Source organism: Penicillium verhagenii (assembly GCF_028828195.1).
Source record: "Penicillium verhagenii strain IBT 33310 chromosome Unknown utg000005l_segment0_segment0, whole genome shotgun sequence".
In the NCBI taxonomy this organism is placed as follows: Eukaryota; Fungi; Ascomycota; class Eurotiomycetes; order Eurotiales; family Aspergillaceae; genus Penicillium; species Penicillium verhagenii.
Window position 1 is genome coordinate 542641 of NW_026643169.1, and position 15297 is coordinate 557937.

At 48.9% G+C, this 15297-nt stretch overlaps 7 protein-coding genes across 7 annotated transcripts; 5 read left to right on the forward strand and 2 right to left on the reverse strand.

Annotated features, from left to right (window-relative positions):
• Positions 1-852: 852 nt before the first annotated feature.
• Positions 853-3547, reverse strand: N7466_003775 (uncharacterized protein; the record flags this gene model as incomplete). The annotated part of the gene is made up of 7 exons (XM_057163172.1): positions 853-1884; positions 1931-2470; positions 2524-2792; positions 2850-3003; positions 3072-3170; positions 3245-3378; positions 3520-3547. The coding sequence occupies 7 exons, from the start codon at positions 3545-3547 to the stop codon at positions 853-855; spliced, it is 2256 nt and encodes a 751-aa protein (XP_057021853.1).
• A 501-nt stretch (positions 3548-4048) lies between these two features.
• On the forward strand, positions 4049-4960 carry N7466_003776 (uncharacterized protein; the record flags this gene model as incomplete). Its single annotated transcript, XM_057163173.1, has 1 exon — positions 4049-4960. One exon carries the CDS (start codon positions 4049-4051, stop codon positions 4958-4960), a length of 912 nt encoding a protein of 303 aa, XP_057021854.1.
• Positions 4961-5614: 654 nt separating this feature from the next.
• On the forward strand, positions 5615-7492 carry N7466_003777 (nitrogen permease regulating protein NPR2; the record flags this gene model as incomplete). The annotated part of the gene is made up of 4 exons (XM_057163174.1): positions 5615-5657; positions 5712-6140; positions 6195-6331; positions 6389-7492. The coding sequence occupies 4 exons, from the start codon at positions 5615-5617 to the stop codon at positions 7490-7492; spliced, it is 1713 nt and encodes a 570-aa protein (XP_057021855.1).
• Positions 7493-7993: 501 nt separating this feature from the next.
• N7466_003778 (histone acetyltransferase NGG1) lies at positions 7994-10132 on the reverse strand (the record flags this gene model as incomplete). Its single annotated transcript, XM_057163175.1, has 2 exons — positions 7994-9459; positions 9610-10132. 2 exons carry the CDS (start codon positions 10130-10132, stop codon positions 7994-7996), a joined length of 1989 nt encoding a protein of 662 aa, XP_057021856.1.
• A 1491-nt stretch (positions 10133-11623) lies between these two features.
• Positions 11624-12151, forward strand: N7466_003779 (uncharacterized protein; the record flags this gene model as incomplete). Its single annotated transcript, XM_057163176.1, has 1 exon — positions 11624-12151. The coding sequence occupies one exon, from the start codon at positions 11624-11626 to the stop codon at positions 12149-12151; it is 528 nt and encodes a 175-aa protein (XP_057021857.1).
• Positions 12152-12293: 142 nt separating this feature from the next.
• Positions 12294-12875, forward strand: N7466_003780 (RING-H2 finger protein; the record flags this gene model as incomplete). The annotated part of the gene is made up of 1 exon (XM_057163177.1): positions 12294-12875. The coding sequence occupies one exon, from the start codon at positions 12294-12296 to the stop codon at positions 12873-12875; it is 582 nt and encodes a 193-aa protein (XP_057021858.1).
• A 429-nt stretch (positions 12876-13304) lies between these two features.
• N7466_003781 (60S ribosomal protein eL15) lies at positions 13305-14420 on the forward strand (the record flags this gene model as incomplete). Its single annotated transcript, XM_057163178.1, has 4 exons — positions 13305-13442; positions 13522-13608; positions 13813-14196; positions 14280-14420. The coding sequence occupies 4 exons, from the start codon at positions 13305-13307 to the stop codon at positions 14418-14420; spliced, it is 750 nt and encodes a 249-aa protein (XP_057021859.1).
• Between the last annotated feature and the right edge of the window lie 877 nt (positions 14421-15297).

Consider the following 15297-nt stretch of genomic DNA (forward strand, 5'->3'; position numbering starts at 1 on the left):
ATTTGTACAAATTTCAAATATTATTTTTGGATACCCAATATTAGAACTGCGAAACACGGCAGCACACATCGCATGTGTTACGCCCGGCCAACTCGACCCCACCCGGTGTGGCGGGTGAAACTGGGAATACTCAAATTGTGGACAATACGGATGGAAACCGGGACGGGAATGAGTGGAAAACGAGGAGAAATTGAATGGAACTGGGATTCTGGATGGGGAATGGTTATGATTATCATGTGTACGATTATCTTGTGTTCCGGATTGAGGCAGACCTGCCTGACGTGATTATTACCTAAGCACCATCTATTAGTTTAGTTCGGAGGGAACTTCTTTCCCTTTTCCTTCTTCTATTAACCCCAATGTTACGTGTTTTGTCTGTCTTCCGTTTTCCTTTATCAAGTTTCCAATCCAAATCAATTGTCCCGTGTTCTTGTGTGTGGTGTTTAGTTCTTTCACCGGCGAACTTCGCCGCATCGTAATACGTATTATTTCCCCGGCATATGTGCTCCAAGGGCCCCACGCTACGAAATACCCCGGTGGGGTTGATAGGCTTATGTCCGAGATTTCGGAGAGTATTCTTGAAAGAGATAAGAGAACAATCACGGATGGCCGAGGTATAGATAGACAAAATACTAGTATGTGATAAGAATAATCAGAATCCGAAACAATAGACCAAGCCACTAACTGCGCATTTGGGGTATCGGTCGAAAAAAAAACCACTGCCTTGAATGTACATGTTGAAATTGAACAGATAGCAGGGGCAAAAATAGATGAAAAGAAAAATAAAAAGAGTCCAAAAAAAGTCCGGTACAGTCCTAGATCCGAACACCCACCCACCATCATTCTGCACGTTCACAGCTCCGTCTCCTCCTCATTATGGTTGGACCCCGCTGAAACGAGCGAGTGATCCTCCCATGCCGAATACGACCCCTCTGAAGCAGCGATATACGCCGAAATACGGGAGTGCAGGCGCGACATGATTCGTTGTCGACCGGCACTCGCCCTTGGGCCTAATTCGGATGACTCTCCACCCGGGGGAGAGTCTCCGACCAGGGAACTATCGACGTCAATGGGAGAAGAAGGTGCTAGTACAGATATTGGTAGGGTGAGAGTATCGGTTTGTTGACTGTCTGGAAGCTGAGAGTACGATTGGCTGACGGGTAGTGGAGGGTCAGAATTGATTCCATCGTCGGCGAAGGAGTCTGTGTATGGTTGGAGTCGCGGAGTCAACGACTCCTCCTCTTCCTCCTCTTCCTCCTCTTCCTCCTCTTCCTCCTCTTCCTCCTCTTCCTCCTCTTCCTCCTCTTCCTCCTCTTCCTCCTCTTCCTCCTCTTCCTCCTCTTCCTCCTCTTCCTCCTCTTCCTCCTCTTCCTCCTCTTCTTGCGAATGGGCGATGGTTCTGAAGTCATTCTTGTTTCCCTCTTCGTTTGTTGGCACCGAGGAGGGGAGAGGGCCGATTTGCAATGCCTCCGGGTCAGCGTGGTCATGTAAGTAGCGGTGTGCCTGTCGGATTTCCTCATGTCTGGCTTGAATTCTTTCTGGTGTTTTGGAAGTGATTGAAGATTCAGATTGGCGTTTTCTACCAGTATCCGAGGGGAGTTCTTCGCATATGCTGGACTGTGTAGATTGAGTCGAGTCATCCTCGTACCGGGCTCGTTTTCTGGCACGGCGTTCTTCGTCGTACCGCATTTCGAGCGTCTCACGCATGTAAATATCGTGTGTGAACTCTTCTCCAGAGCACAAGTGACCAAAAAGAGTCCGGATGGAGACATTTTCGGACCACGAGGATGGGTCTACTGTACAAGGGTGGACATCCTTAGGCCTCAATGCAGCGATAAGCGCGCAAAGTTCAGCGTAGGATGAATGTCGAGAGTATGGAAAGCGCTGATGGAATTAGCCAGGGTCAAGGTTGGGAACAAATGAGACTCACAATAGTGTTCGGTAGATTGGGTACAGAGCCCTGATCGTTTCCCCGACTAAGCTTTGTTACCAGCTGCTCCAAAGAAATCTCATCATCTTGTACGTCATATTGGTCAAGAGACAGGACTTTTTTTCTTGATCGGAATGCCTTTGAAATTGCATCCCGAGTCTGTAAAAGAAGCTGCTGATTGGGAATATGCTGGGCACAGAGCTTCTCGAGGGCCGCTAGCGCGGACTCATCTGGCAACTCTAGCTCGTGGACCTGATACAAGTCGCCACCGCCTCCACCAGCTCCGACCTCGGGAATTTCTGCACCATCACGGGTACGGTTTACGATGGGTGTAATGTAGACCGTGTTCGGGTCCCGAGCAGCCTTGCACGATACCCCTGGTTCGCAGCTGTGAATCCTGCTGGACTCACTGTCACTCAAGCAGCCTTCCACATTTCTATTTCCCAGTTGAAACCCGCAAAGCGCAGTGGCTTCATTCGCGCTACCAGGATTGTTCAGTAAGGCTCGATAAAGACCAATCTGATACCGGTCTAGATGAACCTGTTCGATTATTAGCCCCTGTCTGTCGGATTGAGTGAGTGAGTTGGTTCTACCTTTGTCCTTAGTGCAGTTGACAGTGCTAGCCATACATCCTCGTAACCGAATGTCCATGCACGAAAGTAAAAGACCGTTTCATCTGGGTAGGATTCTACTTTTTGAAGCAGCTCCGCGAGTCCCTGGGCCTTGGATGGGAATTCCCGGAGCGGGTTAGATGCCGCGGCAAAAGTTGTGTCCAGGTATACCTTATCCAGTCGCTTCCGACCCATCGTATATGGGATAAAGACTGGATGTCGTACCAGGGCATTTGTCCACCATTGTTCCGCTGTCGAATTTTACCAAATGTTAATTCCCTGATAGGTCCAATGAGGAAAGAGCTGACCTCGGATATCCCCCGTATACAGGATGGCCTTCCCGGCTCCCTCTATTAGAAACATGACAGCCCCTGCGCAATGATTCGCATCGAACAGTGTGACTCGGACATGCTTTCTCGGGGTGAGTTCAATCTCGGTGGGTGTATTCAACGGGATCGGGCGCTGATTGGAGTAAGCTAAGTAAATTCTTTTCCCTCCCCCATTATCATTCTCGATATGAGTTGGCTAACCAAAATTTTTGCTAGATGCTTGTAATGCAGTCGCCTTGACTCGAGGATGCCCTTCTGGAAGTTCATGCGATGTGGATATTTTTCAATACGTAGCAACAGCTATAGTTTGGCACGTACCGCAGTTAGTGTACCGGGATTAGATATTGCCAAGACATGGGAGAACAAAGACGAACTTCTCGAGTTCCTGATGAGCAGTAAATGAAAGGAGCCCGAAAGGACTCCAGGCCCTGCAGATGGTCGCTATGAACATGACTTAGAAAACAAGCCAATGGAGCTGATCTCTCAGGGCTTTTCCGAAAGTAATCGACTGCATATTAGGTTCAGCTGAGTGATCCCGATCAGGCGTACAGGAGTACAGGGATACATACTCTGGATATCTGGGAACTCTGGGCGTGGGGATTCCTTTTAGTACAAGATCCTCAAGACATTTCCCAAGGAAGAAGCGAACCTGGAACAATTCCATCAAAAGTGGACATTTGGAGCAGAAATGGGGTAATGGGGTCAAAGTTGTGAGAAAGTAGTAAAGAAAAAAAAAAGAAGTGGAGTTTAGTTGAACCAGCTGTTCGTGCAGGAACAACACATCACATTAACTCACAGTGACACGATCCCATGATTATTTAGCCTTCACCCTTTCTTTTCTCCTCCCAATCTCTTCTTCTTCTCCGTCTCTTCCCTTCGAACTGCCCATCTGGACCATCTGGAAAATCCTTCCTTATATCATTGAGTTCTATTAAGTCAATGAATACTTTACTGTCCCGCGTTTAGACATTTCCCCACTGCGGGTTGTCTAGTGTCTCATCTCTCACTGTTTCTGTCCCTTTTTTCTTTTAACACTGAAATCAAATCTCAGTGGCTGAGGCGCCTTCTAAGCGCTTCCTTTCTCTATTTTACCTCTATATCCTTGTGTTTTTGTTCTTGATTTTCTTTTTCATTTTCCTTTTTTTTCCCCCACCTCCTTTATCCCTAGCCTCACAACAATGCGTAAACCCTCGGTCGCTCAGGTGGTGTACAACACACTTTTCCCTCGTCCAACTTCCAATGACCCATCTTCATTTGCAGCTCATGTGGCTAAGCACCTAGTGACTGAGGTCCGGGTGGAGACCGCCATCTTCTATGGGCCCCTGGATTGCATCGAAGCTCAGTATCCAGGACTTGACTATGCCTATGGCCCCCACCGGATGCGACTGGGTCGTTTCCCGTGGCACAAACGACTATTTAGAGCCTTTGACGAATTGCGACTGACCAAGGAGGAAATCTTTGAGCTATGTTGCTGGGAAGGCACCAAATCCGCGCGGGCGCGATATGAGCAAGAGGAAGGGGTCACAGTGCGGGACACAACGGGCGATTCGATCCACCCCGCATCACCAACACCATTGCCCTTAATTACGATACATGACGACTTTTGCGGGCCAGAAGACCATGACCAATTCATTGAAACCGGTAGCGATGATACAGTGCGCGCGAGCAATTCCCGCAGCTCCAGTGTCATGTCAGATTACCGGGCCCAAGAGCTCATTGAAGAGGACTCCAGCGATGAGGAAATGGAAAGTTGTGGCGTGGCATTGAACCATCGATTACTCGTGGCTATGGCCGCTCGCGACCAAGGAGCCGATGTTCCTCTGGACGAGGACTATGAGCAATGGCTGAAGGAGGCTGGGGAACGGGGAGGCTATGGGGATATGGTTCATGCGATTCGATCTAGCCAGGCCTTCAATTTCATTCCCGAGGTCCCAACATCTGCCCTCCGGCATGAGGTTCGCCTTGACGACGAAGGACTTTTGCCGACCACGCTTTCTGCAGAAACATTTCTATACTCAACCTCCAACCTGTTTGCCTCAAGTCCCGTTATCCCTCAATCCTCAAACCACACTTCAGGGACAGCACGTTGAATACCTCGAATACTTCCTCGCGCAAACCCCTACCAAAAGACAAGATGATTACGGCTGCATCTTCGGCGTTTTTCCCTCAATTTTTTTTTATCCATCTCGCTTTCACGGCCTCCAGCACTATCAAATTGCACCATTCTCGAAGTGGGCTGGTACCAACTCGAAGACTCTTGCTACCCGTATCCCTACTATGCGCTGGAGTTCCCATGACAAAACTCTACGCATAGATCTTTTACTGCGGGCGATGGCTTACGATACTCTTCCGTTTTAATACCCCCAGCTTTGCTAGTGCATTTCCTTATTCAAATCAGACCTAGTATTTGCTTTTTTTTTCATCTCTCTGAGCGTGCGAATGCATGCATGAACGAAAAACGCGTATTTCGGCATCTATAGACTATGATGTAGACTCATTCTGTACTGTAAAGTGTAGATATTTGGCTTGAGTGGAGCTGGACCCGCTGATAAACGATAAGCGTCAACTCCGACTCCGACTCCCGCATCTCCAACTTCACCGTCTGTCCCGCACCTCCGCCATGACGTGCAGTTCTTCTTGAGGAAACAGAGGGAAGTGGCCACAAGGTCTGCGAGATCCAGCTCTAGTTTTTCTGTACTGTCAGATGCAACACCACCCTAGCCTTCGTCCCCACAAGCGTCACTATGATTAAGGGAATTTTCTACAGCAAATTCGACACGCAAGAGGGTAAGAAAGACCAGCTCTTCATTCCACTACGATGCTAACAATGGTTTTCCCAAGGTCCCAAAGTCGTTCACCAAGTCCCCGACGGAGCCATTGTTCCCTCCTCCACCGCATCGACACAACCCCTCTACCTGACCTTCTCCGACATATCGTTCTTCGTGATTCCCCGCCAGGAGCTCTGCGGCAATCTGCTCCAGGTTTGCACAAATGGATATCGTATTCTGGGCTATCCAATCTGCATGAAGTCAGCTCGTTATGATCGCAATGAATTTATCTTCAATTTTTGTCTCGTGTTGTCTGAAGAGGATGATTTCAGCACATACAAAAGCGTGGTGCGGAAGTTGGCCGACTTGATGCACGCTCTGGAAGAGCAGAGCGGCTTCTTGTCACGCGATTTCTCCAAAAGTGGCGAGGGGAAGGTACATAGTCTCTGTGAAATGCTAATGGAGGATCTCAACAACTATTGCGAGTGCATGATTCCTATTGGTAAGTCTGCCAGCTTCCAGACTTGACTTGGACCACAACTAATGAATGAAACAGACGAGCTCAACACATTGAACATAAAGCTCTTTCCAATATACCCTTCCCCACCGGCTGTCAAGGCCTGGTACGTCCCACTGTTCACAGTGCGTTACCAGGCCTTCATGGACGAGAATTGGGACTTGACCATGCAACGAGTATGATAAATTGTCCCCAACATACAGGAAAATGACCTGCTCACTATTGTACCCCAGGTCGTTCCACATATCAACGGTGTCAACAGTATCCGGATCATATCTCTCCTAGCAGATACCGACTTCTCTCTGACGTGTCGCGCTATCCGCCATCTCCTCTACTACGGCTGTGTCTTCCTCCTCGACATATTCTCCTTCTCAGCCATCTATGCCCCAACAGCCCAATTCAACGGCACCATCGCCTCCGATGAAGCAATGCAACTCGAATGCGCCCGCTACGTAAATACCCGCTTCGCACCACACAGCCCCATGGCACCCTCCACATCCCTCCCCCCACCAACAGCCGCCGTCGCCGCAACAAGCAACGGCAGCGCAAACACCACCATCGGCGCAATGCCCCTGGTCAGCCCAGCCCCCAGTCTATCCCGCGACGACTCCCGTTTCGACGCAGAAGAAATCTGGCCGGTACTGGGCGATCTGGAAGACAAATCACACAGCCCTGAGAGCACGAATCCAAGTATTCCTCAAGGCCCGCCTGTCGTGGACGGCGTGGGGATGGTAGAACTCTATGCCGGGCTGAAGCAAGGGCAGAGTATAAAACAGTGGTACGGACAACATAGCCGCGAACTTGCAAATATTGATATACGACGCTTCATTACCTTTGGCGTGATTAAGGGCTTTTTATATCGCGTGCACAAATACGCTTGTGCAACAGGCCAACCGGCGCCTGCACCCCGAAACCCTTCTCCGCTTGTTTCTGGTCCTGGCGGGGTGGGTCTGGGGACAAGTGTGGCGAATACGCCGGCGTATTTATCTACCGGGCCTTCTTCACGTACTACGACAGGGAACAATACGCCTTATGCATCCAGTGTTGCTGAAGAGGCGCCGATATTCTCTGGTGGTGGAAGTAGACAGGACGGGTCGCATGAACGGACTTCTAGCTTTCATAGTGGAAGTCGGAGTGGAGGGAGAGTTGTGGGGAATGCGCCGTTGGGCGGGTTGTTTGAGGACGAGGAGGATGGTATCGATGAGCGGTTGTTTGGACGGTATCTTGATGGGACACATTGTTTTGATCAGATCTGCACAGAATTGGAGATAAGTGAGCGAGAGCTGACAGGACGCTTGAAGAGGTTTCCTGGGGAGGTGGTTATTATCCACCGGTGATGTTTTTTTCTGGGAAGTTATTATAAAGTCTAGATACCCTGATATTCGTATCAAATTACATTTTGAGGTTATTCACTGTGGTGTATATTTTGCGTTATCAAGGGAAAGAAGTGATTTAGGAATCAAGTTCATGGATGCTATGAATTATAGATACACGATATTTCAGGTAGTAAAGAGTCACTAGATGCCACCACCATAATGTGAAGACGCAAATCAACATAAGGCCGTCGTCCCAATGCAATCGAGACTGGAATGTAGCACTGCCAGCTCCATGGCATATGTTGCAATCATGACAGCCGAAGAGAGAAAATAAGATAAAAAACCGATAAACGCCGCACCAGCCCATCATTGTAGTCGTGTCGTATCATGTAAAAAGGGGTATACACGGTAGCGGAAGCCATGCCGAGAAAGTAAGAATGGGGAAAAGCAGGAGAAGCAGAGGTGGATGAAGATAGAGGGATAAGAAGGGACGGAAAAGAATGTGCGAAGAGAAGATGAGAATTACTCCTCATCCCAATTCTCCAGCTCGGCCTTCTCATATTCAGCCATGGTGGAGGGATCAAAGATAGTCTCTCCCTCCGATGGGATAGTTGTCTTGATATCCTCGAATATAGGAAGGAAAGCATCGTTCCAGCGCTTGCGGCGATCCATAACAATCTTCGCTGCATCCCCAACAGCAGGCCGTGAGACACCTGCAGCAACATGGCTGCCACCGCCTGCACCACCAGGCCGGTGTTTGGCCTGTGCACCCTTCTTGCTCTTGCCCATGGTGCGTGTACGCTTAAGGTAGGCCTGCTGGACCTGAGAGTCGAGGTCATCCTGAATGGTTGTGAACTCGAGAAGGGCCATGTGATCTTGAGCGATCTTGAGGATTCGGGCTTTGCGCGCATTGTTGCTAACGATTTGCTTTTTTAATTCGCCCTGGAGAAGGCGGAGGCGCTCGGCTACCTCATCGTCGTAGTGAGCATCGTAATCCGGATTGTCTTCGGGTCCAAGGAATCCAATGTAGCGCAATTCGGCCTTGGCGCGTTCGTCAAGTTGTGCGTGGTCGAGTTTGGCAACCGAGGTTTTAAATTCATTGGGATTGGCATCGCGGAAGGCTGTTGCTGGTGGGAGAGTTTTGCTGTCTTGCTTGGTTTCCATGTCCGGCCCTGGCCCGCTGGGCAGTTGATCTAGATCCATTGCATCCCCGCTTGGCCCTGCTAGGCCAGATGTATCGTCGTTCGTTGAATTTGCATTTTCCTTGTCATCTGGAAGAGTCCGATGCTCGTACCGCAGAAGGGAACACAGGCGACTAAGCAGTGGTCCAATTGAAACCTCGTTGCTCTCCATTTTGTCATCGGTCAATTGTTCGATACTGCCACGACCTTGATTCAACGGGAGTTGGTCTTTGTCATCCTGGCTCTGGTCGTAAGATAGACCGTCCTCTTCCGCCCAGACCTGACGATAGCTTCTCTTTCCCCGGCGCGGGTTCATGAAAGGCGTCACGCGATCTCCTCTTTCCCGCAACCAAGCAATGTCTTCCTCCATGAGGGGCCGAACGTAAGGTTCGATGAAGGCCAGGAAAGTATTGACATTGACTTGGTTGGTGGGCTTGGCATTGCTGAAGTCCTTGTCCGGGGCTACACCACCAAGCATGTGGGAGAGGTCGCTCTTGGGAAAGTGAGCGACACTGTAGATTTCCTTCTTCTCGTCATCGCTCATTCCGGGGACGATGTCTCGAATGTGGTAGATGGTGGGGTCATCGAATTTCAGTGGATTGCTTCCAAAGACCTGAACATTTGGCACAGCTGGCTGGGGCTCGGGCTGGTGAGAGGAGTCGCTCGAGTCGGATTCCGGGGAATCAGCCGCCTCAGCGCCATCATTTCCGGTAGTGGCGCCGTTTGGAGACAACATGGAGGGAGGGGATAGGGAGGAACTCCCGTCGGAAGCCGGGTTTTTCGAATGCTTGGATACTGGAGAAGCCGCTGAAATTTGTCAATTCTCTATTTTGGGTGGAGATGGGGTTTCAGGAAGAAAGATGGGAGGTGGAGTAGGTGGGAAGAAGTGGAGGTGGAGGGAGGGAAACTCACAACCAAAGCGTCGGAGCCTTGGAAGTGAGATTTTGATTTACTTACCACCTTCAACTTTTGTTTCTGCGCCGTCCTGGCGGCTGATTTCATGTGCTCCGTGGCTTAAAGGTCGCTCCTCCTTGAGGCTCGCGCGGTCCTTGCGCTTCTTCACTTTTCCTTTATGAATCGGGTCATCATCGTCTTCTGTCTCGCGCTTCAGTTTTGCGCGGTCTGCTACCTCATGACTAAGTTCCTGATCCTCCATGACTTCCTTGCGCTTCTGTGACATTTCCCTCATCCCCGCGTTAAAAACCTCTCCACGGGTATCCGCCATATCGCTGAGATTGTTCAGATGCTCCACGAGAGTTTCCAATGTCTTGGAATCGGGTATATTTGGAGCTGCAACTAACTCCAGTAGCTCCGTATATTGACCATTGGCCACATCAATGAGCTTTGTCACGTCATTTTCGAGGTAGCTTGGGAGCGAAGGTACGGCCGTCGGCGCACCCGTGGTGGACGGGGTGGGGTTTCGGCTTTGCGATCGACGCGCATCGCGGCCTTTGCCCTTGCTTTTGTATGCCGATGGCATTTTATCGTCTTAATTCGATTTCTTTTCCGAGGGGTTAAAGGGGATCGGGGTCGGTTGGCGTTTCGGTTGAGGGATTCTTAGATGTTAATAGAGATCAGGAGCCACATGCTGGCCAAGTCCAATCTAACGATAACAAAGAGGAAGCTCCAGCTAGGCCACCAGTATTAAGACTCTGACTGACAGGATGGTTTTGATGGTTTAGGATGAAGCACTTGAAGCTGTGAGACGCCCATGCCTCGATCTGGGGATAACACGTGATTTCGATGGGGCACGTGAGGCGGTGTTCTGGGCGGTGAATGTTTGGTCCGGCTGGGAAGTTCTCCCGGGGTCATCACCTGACACCTTCAAGAACATCAAAAACAACTTAGTACTAATGTATACTACTATGTATAGCAGACTAACTCGTAGGATTCGGTAAGAATGTATTGAGCTATAAGTTTATTCTCTTATTCCTTCGGATCCTTCAAATAAATATTTGATAAATACCCGTGGACATACATACCTACTACCTATACATTTTCTTCCAAGCTTTTCGGCCAGCGCGCATCCTAATGTATATGTATACCATCTGATATGGATGTACATACAATGTACTAAGTTCCAAGCATATGAGGTTAGAAACCTTGGGAGGGGTGAGGCGTCTGACAGATTGTTTGAAAAAAGTACGTAATTCAAGCATCTGGTTATTTCTAAACAAGTGCTAATTGGTGTAGAACATAACACCAGGATATTGCAGGGTGAATATGCTGATCAATACTGCACGCGGCTCCAGGGCTTCCGCAAGCAGCCCGCCAAATCCGGACTCTCTGTTTACTATACACTCCACAGATGACGAAGCGATTTCCTTTCTCAGCAAACTTTCCACTTTCTCTATTCTCTGTTTTAGTGTCATAATGGATGTTTATTACATATCTTGCAATAAACAACTTACCTCGTGGCAAGGTACTATCCACATTCTTGTGTTGTCCCTGATTCGCCTTTGCATTCTTGTAGCCGTAACCGATCTAAAATTGGTGGCCAGGGTCAAGTTGAACATGAAATCGCCGGGATCGTTCAATTATCCATGGTACCAGTAGTTATTAAGTAAAACCATACCTTGGTGTGCATAGATCTATTGCAATCAACTATTTTATTTTATTTTTCTTCTCTTTCATATAACTTTCTTCCGTCGATAGCACACAAATACTGCTATTCTATTGCCCTGGGGATGATAATATTCAACGAGGTTCAATTAGCCGACATACCAAAGCCCAACTTAGCACAGCCATGTCTCGCACGGAGACCCCGGACTCCAAGGGTGACTCCAAAGCCACCGTTGCCACACTATTTGCAGGCCCGGGCAGTGCCTCCAATTCCTCCTCATCAGTCAGTGTAAGAAACTCAACGGCCTCAGCCCTACCCCTGGAATGTTTCATGATTTTGTATACTCACACGACCACATGGATGTAGGAGAATGTTGGGTTTCGCTTCGTTCTGGACCGCACTGTTCAGATGCTCTCCCACCATGGGCTTCCAGACTCGGGGCATTTATCCGGTCTGCTATTTGTCCCAGATCTCAATTCCCAAGATCCGTGCCATCACATCACAAGCCCGTTCATTCCAGAAAACGTGACGCGCCATAAGGATGTTTCGGAGTTCGGCTACCCCGTTATTGGGCTGGCACCATGGGTCTCCCCAGAGTGCACCCAATCGTTTCTAGCTGCCTCCCGAGAAGCAGGCACCGATGCTCTCGTATTCTTCCAGCCTTCCAGTAATGACACTGGAATACCACCGCCACCAAGTTCCGATCGATGGAGCCTGCATGATGACGATCAATGGATGATTGATAACGATTATCCTATTTATGCCGTGCCGGGCCCCGCTGGAGTGACACTGATGAACGAACTTTCATGGTTTTCAGACGGCTCTATTCATAATCAAACTCATAATATCTCACATATCTCACATACTTCTTCATCAAACGAGTCACGAGACCCAGATACAAGACTTTTCACGATGCTTGATACGGGTGAGTTATAATATATCTGGGATGTACTAGTACCACCAGCGCTAATAAAACATAGACAAAACACCTGCCTCCTCCCCGAGTCTTTGGAGCTTTGTACTCGCAATCCTGGGAACAATATTTGGCCTGACTTTGATTCTTATCGTCCTTTACCGCATGATGCAACGTAGACGACGGCAGATCCTACGCCAACGAATCGAATCAGGCGAAGTGGACATTGAGTACCTGGCACTGAATCAGCTCAAAGTGCCTGGAGATATTGTGGAAAAAATGCCTCTCTATACCTACCCGAATGTATCAGCACCGCAACAAAAGGAAGAGGTAGATACCGAAATGGCGCAAGTCGACACCCGAAGCGAGATTTCTTCATCAACAGAGGAAGAGCGCGAAACTATTCCAGTAACCCCAACTGGACTCCGAAAACCACAAGCTGCGGTAATCAATCCAAGAACCGACGATCGATCTACATCATCAAGTCCCACTCCTAATCCATATCGGTTGAGTCACACTCAGACGACATGTGCCATATGTCTTGACGATTTTGTTGTTGGAACATCTACCGTCCGTGAACTGCCGTGTGGCCACATATTTGACCCTGGATGTATCGATCCATTCCTCATGGAAAATAGCAGCCTATGCCCTCTTTGTAAGAAGAGTGTGCTGCCACTGGGTTCCATTGATATTCCGGTGACAAACGATATGGTTCGTCAAGACAATGTTTCACGGCGCAGTGGCTGAATTTCAGTATCAAAACATTTCGAAAAAACACAAGCATGGTTGCTATCTATGTGGAGTTTGGAGCCATTTATATATATGTTTTTCGTCTTTTTGGATATATCCTTCGCTCCTATGAATACAGAAGGGTGAAGGATGTCGGAATCAGGTTTGCATTTGTCTATTGCATTGGAAAGCATTCATCGGGGTATCCCAAGTTTTGTACATAACATTTGGATATTGTATCGACTGACGGGGGACATGTTATTAACAAATTCACAATGATATATGTATTGCAATCTGTTTCCAACATTAGATGACTTCTTCGAATGATCAAAATCCATACACATAAAACATTTGAATATTTTTGCAGGCAAATCTGGTTTATGGAACCAATCCGGGATAGGGCCGAGAGCAGACACCTGAGGCACCAAGTGTTCCAGGAATGGTAATATGTGGGTCACACAACATGATTGGCTTATCGCCCACTCTCGGTTAATCGCTAGCGTCCCACACACAATCCTCTTTCTCTTCTCTCTGGAACTTTTCTTGCAGTTGCGACAAACGACAACCGACGACGAAGCCGACAAGGTATGATTTATCACCACTCTACCATCATCAATCAACACGATCCCATTCAATTCTAACCGCTGACTTTCAATTCGCTCAGATGGGTGCCCTCAAGTACGTCGAAGAGATCCAGAAGAAGAAGCAGTCCGATGTCATTCGGTTCTTGCTCCGCGTTCGCTGCTGGGAGGTGAGATAAAATCCCCCGACCCTCGATTGCCTAACATTCCCGCCGAGCGCTCGTCTGCGTACAGCCATAGGAAATGCCTGAATTCTGGTATTGGTGGCTCGAAACGAACCTGCGGCGGAAATGGTTGTGGCACGCAAGAGACTTTTTTGTCTCGTGTGTCTTGCTATACACTCGTTGAACTTTGCTGAGAGTGCATCAATATAGCTTCGCCAGCTGAACGTCATCCACCGTGCTTCGCGCCCCTCTCGCCCCGACAAGGCTCGCCGCCTGGGTTACAAGGCCAAGCAGGGTTACGTCGTCTACCGTGTCCGTGTCCGCCGCGGTGGCCGCAAGCGCCCTGCCCCCAAGGGTGCCACCTACGGCAAGCCCACCAACCACGGTATCAACCAGCTCAAGTACCAGCGTGCCCTCCGCGCTACCGCTGAGGAGCGTGTTGGTCGCCGCTGCGCCAACTTGCGCGTCCTGAACTCCTACTGGATCAACCAGGACTCGACCTACAAGTACTTCGAGGTCATCCTCGTCGACCCCCAGCACAAGGCCATCCGTCGTGATGCCCGCATCAACTGGATCTGTAACCCCGTCCACAAGGTGAGTTTCCAATTTTTTTCTCATTCCAACAAGAAAAATTCTTTCGTACGGAACGGTCGAACTAATGAAAATTTTTTACTCAGCACCGCGAGGCTCGTGGTCTTACCTCCACCGGAAAGAAGTCCCGTGGTATCAACAAGGGTCACCGTTACAACAACACCAAGGCTGGTCGTCGCCACACCTGGAAGCTCCAGAACACCCAGAGCTACTGGCGTTACCGTTAAGTGCGCTAGTGCACTGTGGTATGGGCTGGAAAATATTGGCTGCATGTGGTTATCTTTTCAAACATTTCTCACCCGAGCAGTATTACCTGCGATGGGCCCGAGTTTAATGCAGACCGGAAGGCTCAGTTTTTAGCCAAAAAGCCATTTTGTTTTATGTTGAATTCCCCCTTGATTAACGAAGTATGTATGACTGGTTCAACTCCATGCCCACGGTCTTGTAGAACTGCCATTGGTAGCATGGTAGTTGTAATTTCACCTGGTCGTATACTAGTATGTCGTAGTACTCCTGTAGCCTGATCTTCAGATCGCAAAATCTGCGGCAAAAATCTCGGTCCCCACTCAGGTTGAAAGTCTTGCTTTAATCTCCATTTTAGTCTATACGATAGCCACTGCTGATACTAGCGCAGAGTGTAGTAAGTACTTTCGGTAACTAGTAGGTTACCTAAAACTAGAAACCCCCTAAAAGTAGATCATTGGATCAACCCACTTGGATTGCGTTGCCCAAGCCAAAAATAGACCAGAAGTGTTACCCGCCTGAGGCACCAAATCCGTGCCTGCGCTTTCCCTGTTCCCTCTTAGTTCCGCTTTCCCAATCCGTCCAAGGACTATGAACATACACCTTCTTTTTGTTTCACGCCTTTGTCCTTTTATGTTTTTCGTCCCAAAAACTTGAATTTGGCAAGATATCTGTCAGCTGCTGGCAGCCTTTTTAACAGTTCAGTCCGATCGAAAGAAATTAGTCCCTCCGTCCTCGGTCCCTCGTTATCGTCAACTTCCCCACGATCAAGTTGTAACCTGTATGCGTTCGGTACAAGGCCCAAGCTCCACCATTTGGCTCACTACCTGGCCTGATCCATCCCGAACATTCCAGCAAACT